This window comes from Pongo abelii, chromosome 9, assembly GCF_028885655.2.
Source record: "Pongo abelii isolate AG06213 chromosome 9, NHGRI_mPonAbe1-v2.0_pri, whole genome shotgun sequence".
In the NCBI taxonomy this organism is placed as follows: domain Eukaryota; kingdom Metazoa; phylum Chordata; class Mammalia; order Primates; family Hominidae; genus Pongo; species Pongo abelii.
Genome location: NC_071994.2, coordinates 35597025 through 35622610, shown reverse-complemented (window position 1 = coordinate 35622610; position 25586 = coordinate 35597025). Strand labels below are relative to the sequence as shown.

The window sequence follows — 25586 nt, the reverse complement described above, 5'->3', positions numbered from 1 at the left end:
ATACAATTTTATTTTGCTCAGTGTTGCTCCACTTTTGGCCCTACCTAAGATTTATGGGTACTGTGTCTTTCCTCTGGTGCCAGTGCTTGTCTGGAGAGGTAAATTGGTCCCTGACAGACACCTCTCCCCACTTGCTATGGTAGCTATGGAAACAGGCATGTCATAACAGTTCCAGTGGTACAGTGTGCAGAGCTGCTGCTCTTGCAGGATGATGACACATCTTCTGAGAGTAAGAAATTTTATAGAATCCCAAAAGCAAAGGTAATAGCAAAAGGGATACACACACACACACACACACACACACACAAACAGAGATATACCTTAAGAATCCTTAATAAGTAAGCTAGTATAGGAATAGAGTAAAACATTTGTTTTCTTAGTTGTTTATTCGACTATGAAAACACTATTTTCAAAAAACAATTTTTTTTTTCCACAAAAATTGATAGACACCAAACTGGAGCTGGTTTGGCTTTCTGAACCAGAGATTCTATAATTACTGACTTTTATAAAGATTAAACAGGGTTCAGGTAGACATTCCTATGGTGAATTCCAAAACTTTTTAAATTAAAATATACCAATACGTTATTATAGAAATACACTTACAATTTTATTGCAACTAAAATATAATGAATTTTCTTATCTTTAAATTAATTGTACTGTTTGCTAAATTACTTAGTATATATATCTGTCTCAGAAACTTTAGATGAGTTCTAGAAGCCACAGAAATATGCCTATAAGGCACTACTTCAAAAAATATTATCCCTAAGTCAAAAATAATGTTCTGACATTGAAATAAATGTTATGTTTTAAAAGAAAATTTTTATCTTTTTTAAACATGTTTTCAAATAAACAACTAATTTGAGACAACATATAGAAATAGACTCTAAGGAACAGAATATTGTATACTACCTTATAATTAGCCTTGGTAGTAAGTAAAGTAGTATAGCTCATCTTTAAAAATAATTAGAGTGCAGACATTTACAAATTGCAGTCATAATTTCATTTAAGTTGTTATTTTTAAATATCTTAGAAATATATGATAAAAATGAAATTTGAACATGGATTTTACTTAGAATACCAGATTAAATATTTTGGATGTTCTCGTAGGAATAAAACTATTTATTGTACAGCTAACAAGGTTCTTTTTTTTAATCTTATGCCACACAGTATGCCCCATTATTATATGGCATAGCAAAGGAATTCTATATCCTAAAGGACACAAGAGATTTATAATTCAGCCTTTGTTTTTGCAATTACCATTATATTTTTTAAAATATAAGTGAAGTATTATGTTCAATTATATTCTGTTGTGCTGGGTACCCACCTCACTTAAATATCTTATCCCTCATTCATTTTTTGGCTTAATATTTTCATTCACTTGATATACATATATCAGTGTATCTGTCAGAGTCATTAAACCTCTGTAGTTCTCCTAATTTCATGCCTAACCGCATTTTTGTTATAAACTTTTGTCAAGTACTTTTTAATACAATAATAGATAATGGGACAGTGGGTTAAAATACTGTTGATCTTTAGTTTCTGAAATGTTAACGGAGAAAACAATATTATCCTGCTCTCCTTTTACCTTCGTGTTTCATTCTAATATCTAAATTTTTTTTTTGTATGTTTCTCTCCCTTTTTCCAGAATGCTCTTTCTGTTGGGAATCTAACATGTTTGTTATCATGAGATAACAAATTTAGAGATAGCAAAATGAACTTTAAATTCTTGCCATTTTACTTAAATTCTGAGGTTTTAAATAATAAAGAAAAAAGAATAACCCATCATATTTTACAGATATCTTATACTAATTCACCAGAAATGTGTTTATACTTCTAACCTAAGCCCTGGTACATCTCATTACTTCATTTCATTCAAGTAATGCAGAAATAAAAAGAAAACAATTTTTGTGGACCATTGAGGATGATAACATAGGGTGTCTTAGGTGGTTGTCTATCATAACTTTAACACAATAATTTAAAAAACTGAACCAGCTGACTACATAGTACAATCATGTTTTAGGTCCTTAGAGTCAGGAAGTTTTTTTCTAATGTGCTTATTCTAAAATCCTTTTTTTTGTAATTTCATTCTTATAGTCTTATCCAGGCCATTATATCCCTTCAATTGTATTGAATTATAGAGCAACAATGTAATCTTCTCTCCTTTTAATGTTTTTTTTTTTTAATGTAGTCTCACTCTGTCACCTAGGCTGGAGTGCAGTGGGGCAATCTCAGCTCCTTGCAACCTCCGCCTCCCAGGTTCAAGCAATTCTCCTGCCTCAGCCTCCCAAATAGCTGGGACTACAGGCGCACACCACCACACCCAGCTAATGTTTGTATTTTTAGTAGAGACAGGGTTTCACTACGTTAGCCAGGCTGGTCTCAAACTCTTGACCTTAGGTGATCTGCCCTCCTCAGCCTCCCAATGTGCTGGGATTACAGGTGTGAACCACAGTGCCTGGCCTCTCCTTTTAATTTAAAATGAATAAAACTGGCTGGATGCCGTATCTAACACCTGTAATCCAAATACTTTGGGAGGCTGAGGCAGGAAGATTGCTTTAGTCCAGCAGTTCAAGGTCAGCCTAGGCAACATAGCAAGACCCTGTCTCTTCAAAAAAAAAAAGAAAAATTAGCTAGATCTGGTGGCACATGCACGTAGTCCCAGCTACTGTGGAGGCAGAGGTGGGAAGATCACTTGAGCCCAGGAGTTCGAGACTACCATGAGCTATAGTAAGGCCACTGCACTGCATCTGGGTAACAGAGAAAGACACTGTCTCAAAAAAAAAAAAAAAGAAAAGAAAGAAAGAGAAAACAAAGTCCTAAGTAATGTGTGTGTCTTGTCCAGAATCATACATCTACTTAGTTACATAGTCCCGACTATAATTCTCTCTTATTCATTTACTAGCTTATGTTCCTTTAGGCTTTCATCTTCTAACATTTCAATGTTGTGTTCATTTATCTTCCTTTCCATGGTCAATAAATTCTGCTTGAAAAAGGAATACAGAAATTCAGTTTTCATTTGTAATATCAGGGAAATAGATACATTGTGTTGGACAATAACTAGTTGGTTAATAAATTTTATCAGTGGTATTTTATAGCAATAGCAAGTGATACATTTTAGGAATTTGTTTCATCAGAAATCACATGTAAAGTAGCACCCATTCCAAATTATGGCTTTAAGAGCAAACTTAATTTTCCCATCAATTCTAATGATGAATTTTCAATTATTTGCACATGCCAGGTTTTGTTAACGCCTTCTTCTTTTGCCGAGAAATTTTGCTGAATTTCTAAGGAAAGTATTTACAAAACATTTACTTAGTTAGAATAACCCAAACAGTAGAATTTATTATAAACATATCTGTTGTTAAATGTTTATTCACAGTAATGTATTCACAGTTTAATTAATAGTTTTTAAATGTTCTTTTCCCAAGAAATACAGTCACTTATTGTGACCTTACTGTCAGTAGGCTCAAGTTCTAAATGTTCACCTGTTAAATTTCACGAAGAGTGTTGAACTTAAGTTATTATTTTAAGAGCAGCTTCAAAAAGAAAAACCAGAGGAAATATAAAATATAAAAAACAAAAAGTCATATGTCTTTAAGCTTTTTTCAAAGAAAAGATCAGGCAGTAGGTAGGATAAAATTAAATGAGAAATATTGAACAATTTATAGTTTACTGTAAGACAGAATTTTCTAATACTGAGAAGGGGTTTGCAAGCATTCTAGTTTAGATTTCATCATTATTATCTGTTTTATTAAATATTTTAAGTGCATTAAGTATAATTCTTAGAGTTGTTGCTGTTAAAATTTAGATACAATTTAAAACTTAAGGCTTATGATACTCCAGATTTTTCAAAAGTTAAAAAAACTTATTTTTTATAATCTTATAATCTAAATGGTTTCATTTATACTGCTTTATGTACTAATAGTACATAAAAATTTTTAACACATCTATTGACATTGTCTTCCTGATGTTATAAATAAAGATAAGAACTGACAGATAAAAGTGGTATTCTATTGACTAACAAAACTTTATATGTTTGCTTTTTTCCCACTTTCTTTTAGAAAAAACAGAGAAACATTTTAAGAATAGGAATTCAGAATCTTGGCTCACCTTTATGGGGAGATGATATTTGCTGTGCAGAAAATGGTGGCAACAGTCACAGCCTTACCAAGTTCCTCTATGTTCTCCGTGGTCTTCTGAGAACCTCTCTTTCAGCCTGCATCATCACAATGCCAACACATCTGATCCAGGTAAGAACTTTCCAGAATTACTTTTTCATAATTCGTGGTGATATAGTATGACATTGTGGTTTTAATTTGCATTTACATGATAACTAATGATGTTGACCATCTTTTCATGTGCTTTCTGGCCATTTGCATGTCTTCTTTTGTCTGTCTTTTGTCCATTTTTTATTGATAGTCTCATTATCAATTTGTAAAGTTCCTTGATATTTTAGCTACAACTTGGTAATAATTTTCCTCCTATCTATGACTTACTTTTTCTATTTTCTTAACAGTGTCTTTTGAAGAGCTGAAGTTTTCAATATTGATGAAGTTTAATTTATAAATTTTTTAATGGTTAGTGGTTTACTCCTTCACACCTCCAGTCTTGACAGTCTTTTTCTTCTGTGTTTTCTTCTAAACATTTTATAGTTTTTTCTTTTACTAATGAATCAATATATTTCCATTTGAATTTTTTCCACAGTTTTAGTTCATGTTCTGAAACAGCTTTTAGTTTCTTTAATTAATATTCTAATGTAAAGTATATGTTAATATTAGTATAGTTAAGTACATATTGTCTGCCTCAAGCATGTGATTTCATGTAATCTTATATATCTAGTACATTGTAGTCTCCATAGAGGGAGGGCCAGATATTTATACTTTTCTTTATAGGCTTTATGGTAATAACATAATATTAAACATGGTTTTAAAATTCTTAACACAGTACCTAGGCTTTTCCTAGATATTCAATAAATGTTAAATGAATATTGAATCTTTATAAAGTTATGTAATCTTAGTATCTCTGTTCCAACATACCCAGACCCTACCTGCAAATAGCAAATTTATTAAAATGACATTTAGTTACATTCATTATATAGAGCATATATAGCAAATATGACTGAAAAGTGTGACAAATGAAAAGTGAATTTAGCTAGATGCAGTGCCTTACACCTGTAATCCCAGCACTTTGGAAGGCTGAGGCAGAAGGATCACTTGAGGCAAGAAGTTCAGCCAGGATAACATAGCAAGTCCCTATCTCTACAAAAAATTAAATTAAATTTTAAAAGAAGTGAATTTGGTCTCCTTGGCCAGTAGAATTTATTGATTTATAATAGTCAGCAGAGGATAACTCAGTTTTCCTTGAAGGGCTTTTTATACATTGTATCTGGACCTAAATTATTATTATTAGCTTACAGTTGCAGACATATCATAAGGAAACTCCTTTCTCTAATCATGCTAGACATTGTACACATACTTGTATTGCTTTCATTGTTAATAAGTTATCATAAAGTTAGTACTCTAATAATAGTTTGGGTAGACCTGGTGAGCTTTTTATGATAAATAAACATGAAACAGACTTATCAGATACTGGTGAAAATACTACTACTGATACTACTACTACTACTGTGCTATTACTACAACTATTTATTAGCCATGTACTACATCCCAAGCACTTTACAAGCATTATGTCCTTGAATCTTCAGTGCTACCCTGTGAAACAGATAGTTTTTACCTCTGTTTCCATAGGGTCACCCAGTTAATAAGTAGCAGGCCAGTGTTCTTCCCTGACTTCAAACCTTATCATCCTCACCATTAGGTTATATGGTTTCACTAATCAGCACAAAATCCCTGCGAGATAGCTGTGATTTCACTGTTTGCAAAGACAACTAAACTGAAGTTAAATGATTGTCCAATATCCCATATCTATTGTACATTTTAAGCTGGTATTCAAGCTCAGATCTGCTTAACTCTAAAATTTAAACTCTTTACCCTCTGTCACACTATATCTTATGTGTCCTGAATTATTAACTACCTTTGATGCACTAAGTTTCTATTAGGAAAAAAAGTTATTGGCTAACATTGTAATTATTCCACATTTATTAAGAGAAAATTATTTTTGTAAAATATTTGATAAATTAGTACATATAAAAGATTAAACAAAAAGTTCCATTCTAGACAAGAGAGAAAAAAGATGAAAATACGCTTCCTTTTGAATAATTGCAAAGCAAAGAAAAACAATTATGAAAAAAATATATGTATATATGTAACTTTAAATTTTATTCCAAAGGGGCCTCTGTGAGAAAACAGAAAGAAAGAAAAGGAAAACACTTTTTTAAAGCCATTTTGTTGGTGAGCATCTTTATTACTTAAGGAAGAGATTCCCATTGTGGATTTCTGTGACAGTGAATCCTGTACCCTCTGTTTAAGGGAACAGCAGATACTTTCAGATGACCTCCAATCAGCCTATCTAGACCACTGATTAAATAATGAGTGAATGATGTAGTGATCTGGATGTCTGAACCTGAAACAATATTTTAACTTTGATACTTTACAGGTATATTTCAGCCCCTGTATAACTGGAAGAGAGATTAAATTTATGCTTCTTAACATAGCAGTAAAGAGACTCCTTTGAAATAGACATAGCAGAATCTAGGGTCAGATTTTGGTAATGAGTATAAAGTTATATAGTGTGACAAAGAATTAAGACATATTCCTCAAAACAGAGAATGTCTTTTTTTAAAAAACTGCATGACCTTCTAAAATTTTTCCAATTTTCAATCTCTCATTCCTAGACAGTTTTGCAAAGTTATCATATAGTAGTCTTCTGGCCCTAATATCAATTGAGTTATAAAAAACAAATAAATTTTCCCTTGCTCTTTGAACATAATGTCTGACCATATATTTGTTTTTATATGAAAATGTTTAGGAGAAAATATAAAACTTGTACTTGTTCAAACCCATCATTATATAAATATGAAGTAAAACTTTTAATAACTTTTAAAGTCTGTCAAGGAAAATCAGTCTTTTGGCTAAGGAAAGAGAATAAGAATTGGAAGCAGTATGCTTAGAAAGGTAATCAAAATGTACGAATACGTATAACCAGGGCACTGTGAGTTTATTTAGTAAAAAGTTACGTGGTGATTACTATGGGCCAGTTGCAGTCCTAAATGCTTTTCAAATATCTACTCATTTAATTCTCATAATAACCCTGTATGGTTGGTACTGTCATTATCTTTTCCCAAGATCACACAGCTAATGGAGTGGCAGAATTTAGACTTAAGTAGTCTACCTCCTATTACCATAATCTTAACCCCACTGTGCTGTGCTACCTGTTCAACATAGATACTAGAGTCAAAATTTAGAAACAAACTGTATACAAAGTAGCATTCAATGATAGAAAGAACCTAGGATCTTAGAGGCAGATGGATCCAACTAGTTTCATAGTCTTAGTCAAGTCTTAATTTTTTCAGCCTCAGCTTCACCTGTGAAAGTGGAGCAAAAAGTGTCCAGTTAAGAGGATTAGTAATAACATGTACTTAAACAGTGCTGGCACATAGTAGGCATTCAATATATGTTAGCAGTTGTCATCTTCACTATTATTACTTGAACAGATCTCCAAAATTGAGGATTTGAACAGAGATCAGGCTACAAAAAATAAGGTATAAAAGTCTGTCAAAGCAATAGAAATCTCCAGCGGCCTCTTTTTATGAAAGACACTGACAGGATCTTCTCACAGGTTAGGCCTGAGACAGACCAGGAGGCATAGATAAAGTCAGTTGGCCATCCAAATATTAGTAGCATCACCATGTTGTAAGAAGACTCTTTAAACATCATATATCAGCTTCCTGTCCACTATGACCAGTGCCACCTCTGGAGATTGTAAGTTAGGGTTTAAATGGTGATTGAATGACTGTGGGTAATTTAGCTTATACACTTACTTAACAAAATAATGCAGGCACTGTTCTAGGCACCCATACAGTAGCAAACAAGACAAACAAGATTCCTATTCGCATGGAACTTTTTCAACAATGTAAAAGATAGGATGGAACAGAAAAGTAGTGTATGTGAGTATATGGATACTTGAGTTTGGGGATGGTAGTAGAGTGGTTTTGGGCAGAAATAGAAATGTAGTTGGATATCCTTGAAAATTTTATCATACATATAGTTGGGCACGTATAGATAATAAAATTGTGGTAACTTTATTTGAGTGCATTATATACATTAATATTAAAGATACTTTGTATAAAATATCCTTATTTCTTGAATTGTTAAACCAGCCAATTGGTGTTCTTTAGTTATTAGCATTCTGTCAGACTTGTATAGTAATGATTAGTTACCCTTTATTGTACTTTTGGCATGCTTCCCATGTTTAATTTCATTGTAGGGAAAGAACACATAGTTAAGGAAATTGCAAAGAGAGGGAAAAGTTAAAATAGGGAAAATAATGACATAGATTCAAAACTGATTTTAACTTATTGTTATAAGACTTTTGCAAGCAGAATGAAGACGAATTATTTTTTAATTTGCATTTGAAATGTTTTATGTTCAGTCCCACAACTTTGAACTTGAAATTTTTTATTTCCTTCAGGTTGAAGATTATTTTCTTTACTGCCACAGTAAAAAAATGGCAAGCATACTTTGGAACGAGTATATAAAAATAAATTCTAAATATCTGTTAAGGAAACACTAAAATTGTTCAACAAATATATTATGAATGTCTTAAGTGTATTATGTATATAATCTTAAACAATTTTCCCTTTGAAGTAATATTATTACTCATATTGTCTCTTGATAGAATATAGTTTTAGTATCTGTCCAAAGAAAATGGCTAAGTTAAATACAGACTTTGTTACATGCTGAACTATGGAGTAAAGTGTCATTAGAAGGAGCAGAACTACGGACGGCTCCCCTATATTCCAGCATTACTCAGTTCCCAGATCCCTGCTGTGTAGTTGTTCTACTCGCCAAGAAGCCTGTTAAAGAGCCCCCAAGAGCATGTGTACAGCCCTCCATGTTAATAGTTAATTGGTGAGGATGGCAAGATGAGAGGACAGCCGAACATGTGGTCTCTCAGACTCAAGCAGTAGACAGACCTTTAGTTATAATAACAGCAGCTGCTCACATTCTCACAACTCAACTGTTCAAAACTCTGTTGTTGAGTGAAGGAGGTTGTCGTGGATTGAAAGAAAAAAAAAAGAAAAGGTTACTTCTAAGAAAAGTAACTAAAACACTATATTTAAACTCTTCCTACATATTATTATAAGAATATTATTGCAACTTTTAAAAACTTTGGTGTAAATACGCATATTAAAGGTTATTATATTTTGGCTACACTCAGCATTGTGCTGCTTGTCCCCCTTTTACTGTTAGAAACAGAAATGTTTTTGTACCCTTTGAAACTTTTTAATGAGTTATCTTTTCTTTTGCAAAGTGGCAACTTTAAAGCAGTTACAATAGGATACTGTTTGACTTCCATATCTAGCAAGATATGAAACAACAATTTGTTGGTCTGTAAATGGGAATTGGCTTACCACTAGCAAAATTTGTCATCCACCTCCAAATTATGCAAACATTTTGTGGCTTTTGAAAATAGGTAATTTTATTTTCAATTCCCAGTAACAGTTGTGTGCTTGAAGAAAATGGTGACCAATAACATTTATTCTTTTTGGAAATAGAAACTTAGTTTTGTGCCTTATGATGATTTTATTAGTGAGGTGAAACGGAAATAAATTTTCCCTTGTTTATGCATTTTTTAGTATAATCTGTGGCAAGTTGTTTTTGATTTGTATTTTTTAAGGCACGTTTGCCTAAAACTGTCAGGAAATAAATATTGAAACACTTAAACTAATTAATAAAATTAGAAATGGAGAAAGTTATCTTATACTGTTCTCAGAGCATTTTTTTTCAAAAAGAAAATTTACTTATTATTGCTAATCTTTATTCAAGCTGTCATAGTCTGCACTTTTAAGGAATTTTAAAATATAAACAACTGATAAACCTCTCCCTAAGTACAATAATGCAAGAATGAAAACTCCTTTGACATTCTGGATCATAGAATATGTCAGTATGTTTTTTCATTGTATAATAATTTTAAGTATTGCCAGTTTAATGTACTTGTCTAGAGAACAGTAGTTAGTAAACTGTTTAGCTTTCCTTTATTCAACCAAATTTCAGATTTGAAACTAGCCTATAGCATATTTTCATTTGTCATCATTGGCACTTGGTCAATTAATAGCCTTATTCAATTTTTATCATATACCCACTGTTTTATAATAATTTCATCTGTAGAATTTTTTCCCAGCTATCTCATTGAAGAAAACTATTACCAGCATGTTAGCTTATACCAAGGAAAATTCATTTTCTGATGAAAAGGAGGGAGAAAGGGCCTTGTTAAAATATGTCTCTTGAAAAATGAATGAGATTTTATTTAGTGTGTTATTTTAATTGATGTGTTTTCAAATTAATCTTCTATAACATTAATGTATTAGAGCTTTGAACCTACTGAAGTGAATGATACAGTATGTTTCTATGTAGAGAAATTCAGAACAAATCTTTTCACATCCATAAACTTTTTTGTTCATGCTGAGTGTTTTAGCAGCTAAACTCTAAGTCAAGCAATGGACCGCTTTAGAACTAACCACTAATATGGGATTATGAAATGTGGACTCCAATGGCCTTGTGAATTTCTCTCAGTGTGAAATCTTTTATTCTTAAAACAAGAACTAAGAATAATTGCATGGTGAAGAAAAATATACTTTTGTGAGTTTACAGCTATACAATTTGGGAAAATATTTTTTATCTAATTGTTGATATGAGCATAACACCACCTTCAGTCATCTAACTTTATTTCAAATGATCTTTTTAAATGCACTTTATTAAGAAGAATATTTAGGGATGAAAATTACAGATTAATCTCTTGATCATAGCTACAATTGCTAAAGGATAAAGCCAGATATTCAGAGTGTCATTTTTTTATGAATTCTTTTCTTAGTCAGGATATTCTTAACTGAGAATCTGCCTTTAATGTTTTCAGATCTTCTTAACAACTCTGAAATTGATTATAAGAAATTTACATATTTAAGAGTTTAAAAAGAAGCAGTTTTTAAAATGAACTTAATTGTATTATACCCATTTCAGTTTTACATCATATTTATCAAATTCCAGTGACTTTGTGTCAATATAGTAAGTTGTAAACAGAATCTGTTTTTCTTTCAAATAACAAATAGTCTAACTGTGTTTCAGTCCTTCTACCATAGACTTTGGACTTATAATTCTTACAGCTCCAGCTTTTTTCTTGTTTCAGACTACACATGCTGATATCTGGTTAATTTTTAAAGTCACATCATAGCTTGTATGCATTATACATATATATTTAATTTACTTTTTTGGACAAGGATGATTGAAACTTTTTACACAAACTCTAAATTATCTATAAAGTTCTGTCTATATTAAGCATAGTAGTGGATATATAACTTTGTCTTCGTGCAAATATGCATATTGAATAAGAACAGGATATATTTTAAATTGTCAGTAAGGTTCATTTTCATCTTTAAAAGAGAAGTACGATTCAAAAACCTTTCATTACACTTAATCTAACCAAAGCATATTCAGTAAGCCATAAAAAAAATAATTTTGGTTTAAAATATTTTTGCTTTCTCTAAAATAACTTTGTGATGTTCTTGTTCATACTGTTATTCATTCTGTAGTTCCTATAATGGTAGTAGTTATTAGCTAAAGGGCTATTTAGGGCCAAACCTCTCAAATATATCAATGATATAAATAGTGAAATGTGTCATCACGGTATGGAGATTGAGTCATCTGTTTGGACATATGGAATCTTTGGCTGCTGGACTGCATCGTCTTTATAATGCCCAGTGTCCAAGGATGGACACAACTGTTCTGGAAGCAGAAGGGGGAGTGGGGGGCCCTGTGTGTTCAAGCTACATGAATATGGTAGGAGAAAAAGAGGGGAAATGATCTTTTACATTATTTTTATCATAAACTATCTTCTATATCACTTTTTGTGTATAGAAAACAAGTATAACTTTATTTAATTTTTCATTTATTTTACAAATAAAATTACTAAATTTTTTTCTTTAGCATTGTAAGATATCTGAAAAATACCTGTGAGAAAACATGAGTTTTGAATTATTCCTATTTATATACTTGGATGCATACTTTCCCTTAAAGAAAGATTACCGTCATCAAATATGAATGATACTTATTTCGTAATGTTGAGACCAAACATGCTTGTAAACAATTATAATTTAAAGCTGTTTAAGTACCAGGTCAGATATTATGTCCTAGTGTTATGTTTTGTCCCTTTCCTATTAATTACATTATTATTGCTATATGAAGAGTTCTTGCTTCTTTAATAATGTTTTCGCACCCTTTGTGGTTAATCTTTAATGTTGGGAAGGACAGGGGAGAGATTAAATTAGGCTTGTAACCTCTTTTTCTTCCAGGCTGATGATAGAAAATAAAAGCTCTTAGTCACAAAATGTAACACTTAGAATTAATATTTAATTAGACTAGCAAATTGTACACTGTGGCTGAAAGCTTCCAAAGAGTTGTTAGTGCCACAATTGACCTACAGGTTTAATAATAACTCACTTCTAGAAGCAAGTGCCAGTTCAGCATAGTAGAGCCACTGTAAGAAAGTCCTGAGAGATTAAAATCAGCAAACCAAATGGCAGGCAAGGATTCCTGGGATGGAGCCTTCTGGAAAGCTGGGAGCTGGAATAGCGTTTAAGCCAGGATTCAGATGAGAACAGTGGGTGAAAAAGCTGATCCCTCCTGTTCTGGGAGCTTCTGGTTGTAGGCCAAAATCTTAGAACAGATTTTTACTAAATGTTTTTGCTGCAGCTATTAACTTACATTGAAAATCAAATATTGAATAATTTTTCTGTAAAATTTAGCAAATTTTTTGTGTAAACATTAGTTCTTAATTTCTTACATATTAGTACATAATATCTGTAAACTCAGATCATTAGATTATCAGATAGGTTTGGCGCTGTACATCTATGCTGTTTTGCTGTGACATGCTGTTTCCTTGTTCCCTGTATAGTTGATTTATATGGTTCATTTCTATATTATTTCATTACGGGGCATTATGCAGAGCCTGAGAAAGAAATTGTGAAGTCTGTAGCCCAAGAATTTTTTTTCCTTCAAGAAAGTATATATATCAACAAACATAATTCAAAGGCATTCTTCATTTTTAAAGGCCTTATATTATAAAAACAATGCTATATTTTATGTTTATGATGCACTTAAATTACACGATAAATAATTCGACCTCCTGGTGAAACATTGGATCTTTATATTTTTGCCAAATTAATCTGGTGAAAATAAGACACCCTGAGTTTGAAAATGCGCAGACTGAAAGGGGGGCACCTTACATAATTTATTGATAATATCTTAAATAATTAAAGAAAAGCTAGTCATTTGTTCAAAATTCAAGCAGGTGAGGACCTTGCCAGCAGAGGGAGTAGTAGTGTCTTCCGTCAGGTTCCCATCATTTTCCCACCTGCCTCAGCCTTTTTCCCAGCCAGCCTCCCATCTGGACCTGGCTCTGTCAACCTGCTCCTGATGACAGGCTATAATTTTATACTCAATATGGGATTATTCTAAGCTGATTTTAAACTTTAGTATCTTTAACCTGCTACTGCATCGCAAACATCAGCTGGATGCTCTGTTTGATATTTGGATATTAGCAATTGTTTTTCCAGGCAGGGCGTGAGCTTTTGGACATCTGTGAATTGTATTTTAGGGTTTCAAGTATCAAACTACTAAAAAAAATTTCTGATTTAGGAAGTTTCCCATAAAACATTTTTAATCATGAAACACAAATTTTTCTGTGGGTAGATTTCTTAATATGAAACTGGATGTATAGTTAAGAAAAATGCCTACAATTAATTTTGAATATTATACCATTATTCTGTCCAGCCTATTCATTTCAGTATTTTGTTCATCCCATTTCTGACTTTTCAGAATATGTAAGTTTTTTTAATGTTTTATAGAATAACTTACTGAAAAAGAAACAAAACTAATATAAATAAATGTTCTGCAAAGTATGTTTATTTGAATATTTGAAGCCAGTATAAATATAATATAAACAATATTTCTGAAAGTAAAACAATGTGTTCTTAAAAAAAGTCTCAATTGTAAAGAACCAACATTTTCATATCAAAATTTAGAATATTGAGTATTTGACCATGTAGAAAACACAAAAAGTTGTGGCTCCATTGCCTATTCCTAGTAAAATTTGATATCTTAGCAGTTTTTTTCACCATCGAGGTTAGGATATTTGCCATTAGCCCGTTTGTGGATACGTTTTGAGCTTTAGGATAAAGAATCAAAATATGTTTGTTTTACAGTTTCCTGTGTGAATATTACTATATGATGCTAGGCAGAGAATGTTACATTTAGAATTTTTTTAATTTACAAAAGTTCCTCTGTATTCTAAAATTAACCGTGACTTTAAGTTCAATGTTAAATCTGGAAAGATTTAATCTAATACCTTCATCAGTTTATTACAAATATTCTAAATCTCATGAATATGAACAGAATTATTTTCCCACTATCAAATATTTTTTAATAAAATAAAAATCTAATCCACAGAAGCAAGTGACAACTCTGGAGGAAGTGGGACAAGTTTGTAAAAAGTTATAAACGTAGTATAAATAACTTTATTATTTCACACTCGATTTCTGTAGGATGGAAAACCTAATAAGCATCGAAAAATAAATGTCTTATTAAATATCCCCAGATTTATCTTTGGATCCAAGCTTATTTTTTGGATTACAGAACAAAGAAAGGTCTTAAGTTCTTCTATGTTCATGTTCTCTGCATGTCATTTTTCAGAAAATGTTATAATTTGAGCTGTTGATTATGACATACTTGCTTTTCTTGTGGGTACTCCCCTCCCCGCTCTCTCCCAACACACACCCACTACATCATGTATTATGGTCAAACGTAAAGTAACTTAAATATTTCTCTAAGTCTTCAACATTAACTTAATAGTGCTTTCAAGCTATTATAGCCCCAAATCTGTTATTTGTGCCATACTCAAATGAGAGCTCTTCTTTTCATATTATTTTTGCTATCTTTCTTAAACAGTATAGAGTAACTCAAGAACTTGCTCTTACTTGAGGCGTTGCATAAATGCTTTATGTTGATTGGTTTACTCCTTTCAAGCTTCTTGATAATTAAGTTATAGGTTAATTACTTCTTAATCCTCTTACTAAAATTTTTTCTGGAAATATATTTTGTGTTCGTACAAATTGCATCTTTTATACTGTTGAGGCAATTAGGTTTGGGAAAATAAAGAAATATTGAGGGTTTAAGGTATTCTGATTGTTACTTGTTAACTCTAGATATCTGAACTATTTTTATTAGAAAACTGTAGGAGCTTTAAATGGCAGTGATTAAATTTTTATCTCTTAACAAAATTCATAGTTTTGACTTTAAGAACTTTGATCTGAAAGGGAGCATTAAATTAATCTTCCTTAATTTAAAATCCATTTAACAGATTTGTTGTACCCTAATAAAAAATGTGTTACCATTGTATAATGGCGAACAGGAAACACTCTGTGAAACCAAACAGAGAACCGTCAAAACAAATACTCTGAAGGTTTTTTTTTGAAATTAAAATTGAAATACAAAGGTGGAAGACTGGACAATATGATTTGCTTTGCTTATTTGCAACACCATTTGACATATTTTAAATTTAAATGATTAATTAAATTATGTTGCAACAGAAAACTTTAAGAGCCCTTTATGTAACTTAATACAATGCTACTTGAGATTGCCAGCAAACTCTTAAAACTCCTGTACACTGGCTTTCCTCTCTTCTGGCTTCCCTCCTAGTCATGTCTTGGCTACTATCCAGAGCTGACAACTCTCACCCAGGAGCACAGGGAGATTTGTCTAGGATAAGAAGGATTTTTGAGCCATCCTACATTTTAATATCCAGATGGGCAAGGAGGAGGGGTGGCAATATCATTGTACATACTTGGGTGATGTCATTATACCATACATACACCATAAACATTAATTTACCCAGATTGGTGAATTCTGAATGTCCTTACTGAAATGTTCCGTACTGGAAACTATATTGTAACAACTTGAAAATTAATGCAAAGATTATGTTCAAATTTAAGTAATTGATGTACAAATACCTCTATTTCTCCATTTCTGTCTATTAATATATACTGAAGACTAAAGGGGTTTTACATCTTGCCAAATAACATAAAAACACTTAGAATCTGTTAAGATGAGAATGTGGATGTTCCAGTTTCAAGGCCTCTGCTCAGATCATTATGCTAAAGCTTTCTGAACACTGCTGGTTATATTATGACAATTTATTATCCATAGTGTATTCCTGCTAAAGTGAATTGTGATTATTATGCTTTTATGGGTTTTTTAAGCTGTTAATTTTAGATTCTTCTAAGTAAATTCACCTGCTTTTATCTAAAAGACAATTTAGTATTAATATTATTATTTGAAAGACCTTTTGACAAGAATGATTTTAAGGTAAGATTACATCAATAGACCATATTCCTTATGAAGCTTGGAGGTGCAGAAGTTATAACAATTTTTTTTAACTTTTTAAAACACATATACCTTTATATGCCCAAATATCTTTTATGCTCCTACACATAACTAGAAGGTTGAATAAGTTTATAGTAAAAATAAATGTTTTCTCAGTCAGAAACTTAGATGTTATTCTTATGTAATTTCCATTGCTTTTTATTCTATAAATGTTTTTCAGATATCCCCACAACTTTCACAATTAATCTGGTCTGCCACATTATACAAACAATTTTGCAAAATAAATGTGCAGAAAGCAGTAAGATCACTGTGAAACTATATAATTTTATGGTAATAGTATGATTAAAAATTATTCTTATACTAATACTTTATGAAAGTTTTTTCAATAGACTTTAGTTTATAGTTAATGACTATGACGCAAACCTGTGAAACTTAGAAATATAATAAATGAAATACATGAATGAGTTTCTGGAAAATTGTGAAATCTAGGCTGTGCATATTTTTTAGTTAGAATTCACTAGTTTTCTCCTTCGAAGTGGATAACTGATTTTTTTAAATCTCCCACAAACTACCTTTAAAAGACTTATAAAGTTGATAAACATTATAGGATGTAAAATGGTTTATTAGTAAATGTTAAGATTAAGTGAAAGAAGCAAATCCTCTTTGAAATAAGCAAATGTCAGGTTGACCATTTAAATACACATTACCTTGCTTATGTACTATCAGAGTGGAAATTTATCTCATCTTTAAACCTTGCAATTTCTATTATTCATATGATTGAGAAAGTCCTAGTTTATATCACTGAAATCTTGAATAGATGAGTTCTAACAAAAATTGACTTGTATCATTTTAGTTTCAGATATTTAGATACAAAGGCTTAGTCTATTTATAGATAAAAGGAAATCTGACCTTTTGATTAAGAAATATTGTCAGTAGCCTTTATAAATGCTTGTTCATCTGAGGGTCCATGACAGGAGTACTCTTCCCAGTTGAGTTTATCCTAAAAATGAAATGTTAAGAGCCTGCTGGTTATTATCCATGATTCTTCTTAATGGGGGAACCACATGGTTATTCTTCATCTCCCACTTGTTCTCACCCTTTACTACCAACCCAGCCACACCCCACCCCCACCCCAACATTGTTCAGTACTCAGCACAATGAATCATTTTCAAGTTGACTCATTGTGAACTGTATCCCAGCTGTTGGAATGTCTGGCAGACATTTTTGTTTGGGTGAAGAATAACTGGCTGAAACCCAACCTGGATGAGTTTGATATAATGGTCTTTGGCTAAAGAAATATTGAGAGGAACATGTTTATGGCCTCTGAAGCCCCTGTTATTCCTGGAGTAGGACCATCCCCTGTGGCACAGAACTGAAAGTAAGGAATCAATCTGGATTATTTTCTCACCATTGAATGAAAAATTACCTTAGAAAAAATAGGCATTTCCAAACTATGTTTTTCTATACTTAGTGTGCCCACGTGATTGAACATATTGAAGACAATTAAGAATAATTATTTTTACTGATTTTTTTTTTAACAACACTGATCCAAAGGCTGAAACATTCTTTATATAATGCTGAAACATTCTTTATATAACACACATTCCAACTTATGAAGGAGTTTCAAATACTGCCCTAGGTGTGAGTTAACCAGTCATTTCAACAGAATGTTTGGTGACACAGGGTACTATGTGTTTCATAATACTAAGTCAGGTAACATTGATCAGCCCTGTTTAATTTTTCATTCTTATGCCATCTTTATAAAGGGACTTAAGAAACAAGAATATTAGTAAGCTCAGTTGTAATCATATTCCCAGAAAATGAAAATCTTTTATTATATTTGACCTCTTTCTAACAGGGGATATAGCAGGCTGATAAATTTTCTTGACTCTTTTATATTTCCCATTCTCCTCTTCAGAGATAAGTTTTAAACTGGTGGGAATTACCATTGTATAAAATGAGAGTTTCAAAATTGCAAAATTTTACAAAAAACATTTTCAACTTATCTAGATCTACTAAGCAAAAAAATTGTCTAAGACATCATAGCATATAATCACAGTTTTCTGATCTACCACCCTGTCAGGGGCTAAAAGGAATACTAGATTTCCAGTAATTAAAGAATTAAAAAAAAAAAACCCTACCAGATATTTGATGATTATATTCTTATAGCCAGGAGATTCTTAGTATTTTAGAACTTTTGCTACTTAATAACTGGACATACTATGTTTATAAACATATTAACCTATTGTTTTGATCTGGCAAAATGTGACATTTATTAAAATGTATTTAGCAGTATTTCAGTTCATCTCAGATTGTGTCGAGAAATAAAGGATAGGCTACTGGTCTAAATGTTAGTCATCTACCATCTTTTCTTTCCCTTTATTATTATGCCAGAGCCAAATGGCAGCATCTGGAAAGAGAAAACAGAAGACTCCATAGCTAGCCATGTTGCAGTCTCTTAGCTGGTCCTTTCCATGTTTCTAATATGTCACAGAGGACCTCAGCTGTTATAGGGCTGGGACCTTGTCCCAGCTGACAGACGACAGTGGGACTCTTGCCCTATACTTTATGCTGTACCTTCTACTGCTTCTGAATCCTGCTGTCTGACAGATTTTCCAATGGGCATTGGATGAAGTAATTTGAAAAATAATCACGTATGGGAATAAAGGTAGTCTTGTTCCTTAATACAAGTGAAAAATAATCAATTTATGTTCTCTATCAGAACTAATCAATTTATGTCTTCTACCAATTTATGTTTTCCCTTCAGTTCTTCAAATTAGAATAGCATGACTACATGGGCCAGCATTTTCAATTAAGGGAGTATTTCCATCCAGTTTTTGGCCTATAGTAGCTTTAACTTTTAAGTTATTTGACTGTTGATAGTCTGTCTCCACTACAGTTTTTCATGAGATGGCATAGGGATATTTTATAGATATTATATTATTAACATAACATTTAACATTACTGTTTTGTTTCCATGTTTTGCAGAATAAAGCCATTATTGCCCGTGTCACAAACTTGTCAGATATAGTAGTTGGTCTGGAATCATTTATTGGTTCTGAGAGAGAAACTAACCCATTGTATAAGGATTATCATGGTAAGTACAACCTTCATAATGAGAAGAGCATGAGCAGGCTGCTTCTAGGTTACCTGGAAGTATCCTGTTCAATCCGAATATCTACTGTCAAGGAGTATGAATTTTATAATACACCTGTTAAATGTTTTCCATTCCTGTCCAGTCTTCCATGGCAGCTTATTACCCAACTACATTAAGACTATAGACTATAATAACTGAAAGGAGTCAAACCCAAGTACTGAGGCATGGCTGAGTCAGGTGTATATTTTGTTGTCCTAGTGGCTTAAGGTAGCCATGTAATCAGTCATACTTACTAGCCATGTTTTAAATAAATATCATATTAATTCTAATAATGACAGTTTTCTATAGCAGTTTATACTTTACAAAGCCTAGCCATATGATAAGATACATACTGGATTATATTTACAGATTCCTAGTCAATTACATTTTCAGAAAGAGAAGATCTTTGATTATATTTGAACTTTTCTCTGTTTACTCATTTTCTTGTTAGTTTGAGTTATGAACAAATTATAAAATATTGCCACCTTGATATAAACACAAGTGAATTCATCAGACTTTTTACTTATTTTTTTTTTTTTACTTTTAGTAATATTGTAGTCATTTGGTTAATTTGGGGTTTCTTTTTAATAAAGAGTCTTATGTAGAACTATATCAATAGTAAAAGTGTAGTACTTAGGTCTTAGTAATATAGGTCCAAACCAAATATAGAATGTAGTGAATAACAGATTTTTACCTATTATTCTTAGTATATATAAATTATTGCTACCATTGTTATGGAACTACCATACTTCTGTGGAAACCTCTAAAGACTGAGTAGCTTATTTGAAGCCTGCTACTGAATTTTATAAGACAAGTATTATGAGCTTATGCATTTTGTAAAATATTTTATATTCTAAAAAATATTATTTTGATTAAAATATTGCAAAGATTGAAAGGCTGTGTTTCTTTGTGCTAAAATCTCTGAATTGATAAATTATTTTCCACCGAGTAAAGAGTGGTTCTAATGACTAGTATGCTTTCTGTTAATAAGGAGGACCTGATGATGAAATTATTAATTTATTCTATAAGGCCTCTTGATAGCTAAGCAAGCACATTTAAGGTTAAAATAAGAAACATACAAATAAAAGTATGCTATGCCTATTTCTAATAAGTATATTTTACTAAATAGTATGTATGAGATAGTCTTAATTTGTAGAATTAAAACACCTTTTACATTTTTTTAAGTTTGAAAAATTGTCAGGTATTTTAGTTAATTATTTTTGAAGAGGCCATTTCTAAAGCTAAGTACCTTTAAAGATTTAAGCTAAGACTAATAGATGCATTATTAAGCATTTAAACACACGTACAAAACCTTGTACTAGAGAAGCAGTTCTATAAGTAAGATATGTCTCTTTGTTCAAATCTGTAATTTGCCTTTCCTCCCCATGTTTTGGATCAGTGTCCTTGGGATGGCGGTTTTTAAATATAAGCTGAGTCAGGCAGAAAGATGTAGTGAAGAACCTTCCATGTCTTCATCTGTGGGAAATGACCCCTAGTTTAGTCAGAAACTACATTAGGCTGCACAAAAGCCATCCAGTGCCCTTGTCAGAAAAAATTAGCAAGTGTTTCTACTGACAAGAGGCCAAAGCTCATGGTTTACCTAGCACTGTTGCAAAGCTTATAGCAGCTACATAAAGGTCTAACATGCCATAGAAATGAGTGTGTTGGGATGGCATAGGGGTTAATGTTTTGTCCTAGAGTGTACTTTGAAATGTAGTTTTCTTCAATGGTTTGTTCAAGTCATTAATAAGGTACAAAATGAAATATTTTTCATGAGTGCTTCACTGGTTATCAGTAACCCATAAGCCTTGTTTTGCCGGCTGCTTAGTGGTGCATTTAATAAAATAAAGATCACTCAGTGGTGCCGTGGGCAGCATGCAAGGTGATAGCCATATTTGCTTACTGTAAATACAAGAGAAAATCACACACAAACCGGCTGTAGTTTTGACAAGTATTAAGATCCCTCTTTACATCTGTACTTCTGTACCAAAGTGCAATTAGTTTTTCTCGCACAAGGATTTCTGTTTATCTTATTCTGCTTGATTACTTGAGTATAATCACACCATTTGCTTCATTGCTCCTGGTAGTAAGCTCCAGTTTTAAAAGGGGAGGATGCTTGTGTGTAAATTTACAGGATTCTGCTATAAGACTCTTTAATTTATGCAACTGATGACAATGTTTTAAATGTTTTTCCTTTTAATTTCCTTTCCACAAGGCTTGATTCATATACGGCAGATTCCTCGGCTTAATAACTTGATCTGTGATGAATCAGATGTCAAAGACTTAGCTTTTAAATTAAAAAGGAAGCTATTCACCATTGAGGTAAGAGAATTTTTATGTTTTAGTTTACAATCTTGAGATGAACTTATTTTTAACTTATTTTTACTTTATTTTATTTTCATTTTCACTTATTTTTACTTTAATGAAATTCTTAGGACATGTTTTATGCTAAGTATTTTTAAGTTCTTCTGATATAACAATAATTTTTTAGACTATTGTTTTATTTTTACAATATATCAAGTATGGCAAAGATGATTTTCTTTTGAATATCTATTAAAAGTAAGCTCCAAACTTACGTGATAAATATGATATGCATATTTCCATGGCTTTCAAAAGCATATTTAATTAAATGTTAATGAGCTGCGCTTACTTGGGTGTGGAATGTGAAAGCTACCCACAATTGTCTGTGGCTAAGAGGATTCTTATCTACATTTTAAAAGCATTTTTCTTTACTGTTAGTGAAATTACCTTTCCTCATGTGGAACTAAACAAATTATAATTTACACTAGTGTCTTTAAGTACATTTTCTAAGACACTGCAACTTTTTTTGTGACCCTTACATAAGCAGTGGTGACAGAAAATAGTAGGACAAAAGATTTATTTCAACTTAATCTTGCTAAAGAGCAAATGAACAGAGAACTATTAAGCAATTAGAATTGATGTATTTATTAACGAAGTAAATGCTCAGAGAGAGATGGCTTTTGGGTGATGTGATAGTTATCAGTATAGTCGGTGCAATTTTTTTTTAACAAAGACATAAAACAGCCAAGCAGCCTTGACAAACCATTTTGTTTAATCTCTTTTCAAATGAAAAGCTCCTAAGCAGGCCACTTGTCTTAACTGCTTGAAACCATAAAAAGAGAGAATTGCCACCAATAAATTAGCATATTTTTAACTTCATCACCAAATGATGGTCAATGTGGCTTGGCACTGCTTTGGTGTTTGGGACTTCACCCTTAAGTGACCACTTTGGCCCTTTTTTGACCCTCTGCCCTCTTTAAGCTGGCCACTTGATAAGGTAACTTGATGGTTCTCTCTCTTTTTCTCTTTCCCTTCACATTTGCAAGTAGCACTAACCTATAAATCATTGTAAGGGCCCTATCCAGTGACAAATTAATGTGCCCTCCTCCTAATTAATGGTCATCAATGTCCTTAATTATCTAATCCTATTGAGAGCAGTTAATAGTTAATCAGGCAGCCAGTTCTTCAAGCAGGTCATCTCTGCAGGAGTGTTAGAAGTTTCTCATCTGGGGACACTCCCTTCAAAAGCCACTTAAAGCCAAAAGAGTGAGAGTGTAGAAATAGTGATTCTTGAGCTAATTTGCTTTAGTTCTCAAAAGAAACCATTGAAGTGGAACCCAACACTGTAATTGTTCAAACATTGTTTCAGCTTTTCTGACAGAATACTGAGTAATGTACCATAATATTGCTTAAAACGTTGAGAAGGATACAGTTATAGTTTAGTGTCACAAGGAAAGCATGATTATCATTTTCTTTTGAGTTTATATTTTTAATGGAAGACGTAAGTTTTTTCTCTCCATGTGGCACCTTTTCCCCAAAATCAGTATTCTAACAACCACATCTGAGATACAATTTCTATTACCATGCAAACTAAGCAAGATGATTCCCTTGTGAAAGTAAATATTGTACCCAGAGAAGAAAGTAGTACAGTAATGTGAATCATGTTTATGATTTCTCTTTCTCTGTCTCATTGAGTCTTACTGGGAGTTGAGGGAAAGAGAGAAATAAAGAACTTACGTGATGTCAAGTGGGACCTCTCCTCTGAATAACTTTAGATTCTAATAGTAACTACACTTCACCATCAGAGCTGATGAAAGATCTTTTATTAACCACACAGATTTCTGTTCCATTTTCTCTCTTGTTCCCACTATGGTAAACTAAGAATCATTATAATTGGTCAACCTGTGGTTTAGAAGCAATGTTTGAAAACAAAACACAAATAGACTGTTGTTTCTTAAGATTCTATATAATCAAACTCTGCACCTTTTTGGCTAATAACCTAATCACTTAAGTTTTTTGAGTTTTTTTGCTATTTTAATATAAATATACACTTCCTAAATAACTTATTTACTTATGCCGTAATACTCAATTTAGTGATTAGAAAAAATAAAAATTAAGGAATCAAACAAACCAAATAGAAGTGCATATATAGGTATAATTAGAATAGAATAAAATCATGTGGTTCGCCTAAAAGTAAATGTTTTAAATGTAGCATTGTACATTCTAAAATGCATATCCAAACAGATAGCAAGTCTTTGTAATATATTAAAGAAACTAGAAACGGGTAGAAATGACCTGAAAGTAACTAGTTCAAGGATTCCTTTATTGAGGGTAAAATCATCGAGCAAATGCTACTGTTTTAATACTCACAACAAATAAATGTTCTTTTTAAATGTCCTGATATTTTTTTAAAAATAAAATGTAACCTTACTAGCCTATAAAGTCTGAGACTAAAATAGGTAGTCTATTGAATCTGAGTCTTACTTTCAGAAGTAAAAGATAGTTGAATCTGACATTGAATCAGGCATTGAATCAGAGTCTCACTTTCAGAAGTGAAAGGTAGTTTAGCAGGGAAAGCAGAAATAACATTTCCAATTCCACAGGCAGATTTGTTACATGTTGGAATTTACTGTCAGTCACATGGTCTCAAAAGGGGGCAAGGTTGGAAACAAGGGGCAAAAGAAGCAGACAAGCACTCTCATCTCTATTTTTAGGGCACCTTTTCTTTGATTTGTTAAGTCATTGCCCTTTATGTGTATGAAAACTGATTATCTTTTTACTAGCAGCTACCAAGGGCCTCTAACAGAGCAACTTTAACTCATAGTCTCTAATTCCTTTGAGTGATTTGGAGACAGCAAAGGAATATTTCTTCCTTCTCAGAGTATATGTTGGTATTGTCCAGATTCAAGTGAAAATATTTATCTAATCAGAGTAAAAATTTTTACCGATACCTGTAACTACAAAGCTCTATAAATTAGCCCCTCTACAAAAACCATAGCAGAATCATATCCATACTAATTGCACTAAAATCCTGACATGCATTCTGGATAAGTAAAAGTCAAAGTTTAAACTATGATTTCAGGTTAAAAGAAATAGCTTTCCAATTCTTTGAAAATTGATGACTCTTATAAGCTATATATAGTAACAGTCTGGAGTATTTGATTAACCGTTATATACTACTTATTCCTTGATCTTAACCAGATCAAATTTACCTAACCTTGCCTAACCTCCATTTAATCATAGCAAACATTCGTTGAGCCTTTGTTAAGTAGCAAGTACTATACGAGCTTATTTATATTTTTATATAGTGATTAAATATTTTAAACAAAAGCTTTACTAAGATATAATAATAGATTCAATACACATAAATGGTGTCTTTTTCATCTTTGTATCTATCTAAGAATCAAGGACAGGGTTATTTACTTAATAGGTATAAAATCTTTGCTGAAATGTGTGTAATGTAGATAAATTATGAATGGGCTTTTAAAAATAGTGCAAATAATACAGCTATAAATATGATATAAGCTTCACCAGTCAAGTGACCCGTACACACTGTGTTCTTAGTTACGTGTAAGATAACTTGAGTACATGGCGTC

The 25586-nt window shown here is 32.0% G+C and overlaps 1 protein-coding gene across 7 annotated transcripts in view; it reads left to right on the top strand.

Annotated features, from left to right (window-relative positions):
- ELP4 (elongator acetyltransferase complex subunit 4) overlaps positions 1-25586 on the top strand; it is a 279587-nt gene that overhangs the window by 117993 nt on the left and 136008 nt on the right. For all 7 annotated transcript variants that reach the window (XM_002821917.5, XM_063728497.1, XM_054524527.2 and 4 more), the window contains exons 7-9: positions 4062-4250; positions 19542-19650; positions 21905-22011. In XM_002821917.5, coding sequence (XP_002821963.1) covers positions 4062-4250; positions 19542-19650; positions 21905-22011 — 405 coding nt within the window. The remainder of the gene's footprint in view (positions 1-4061; positions 4251-19541; positions 19651-21904; positions 22012-25586) is intronic.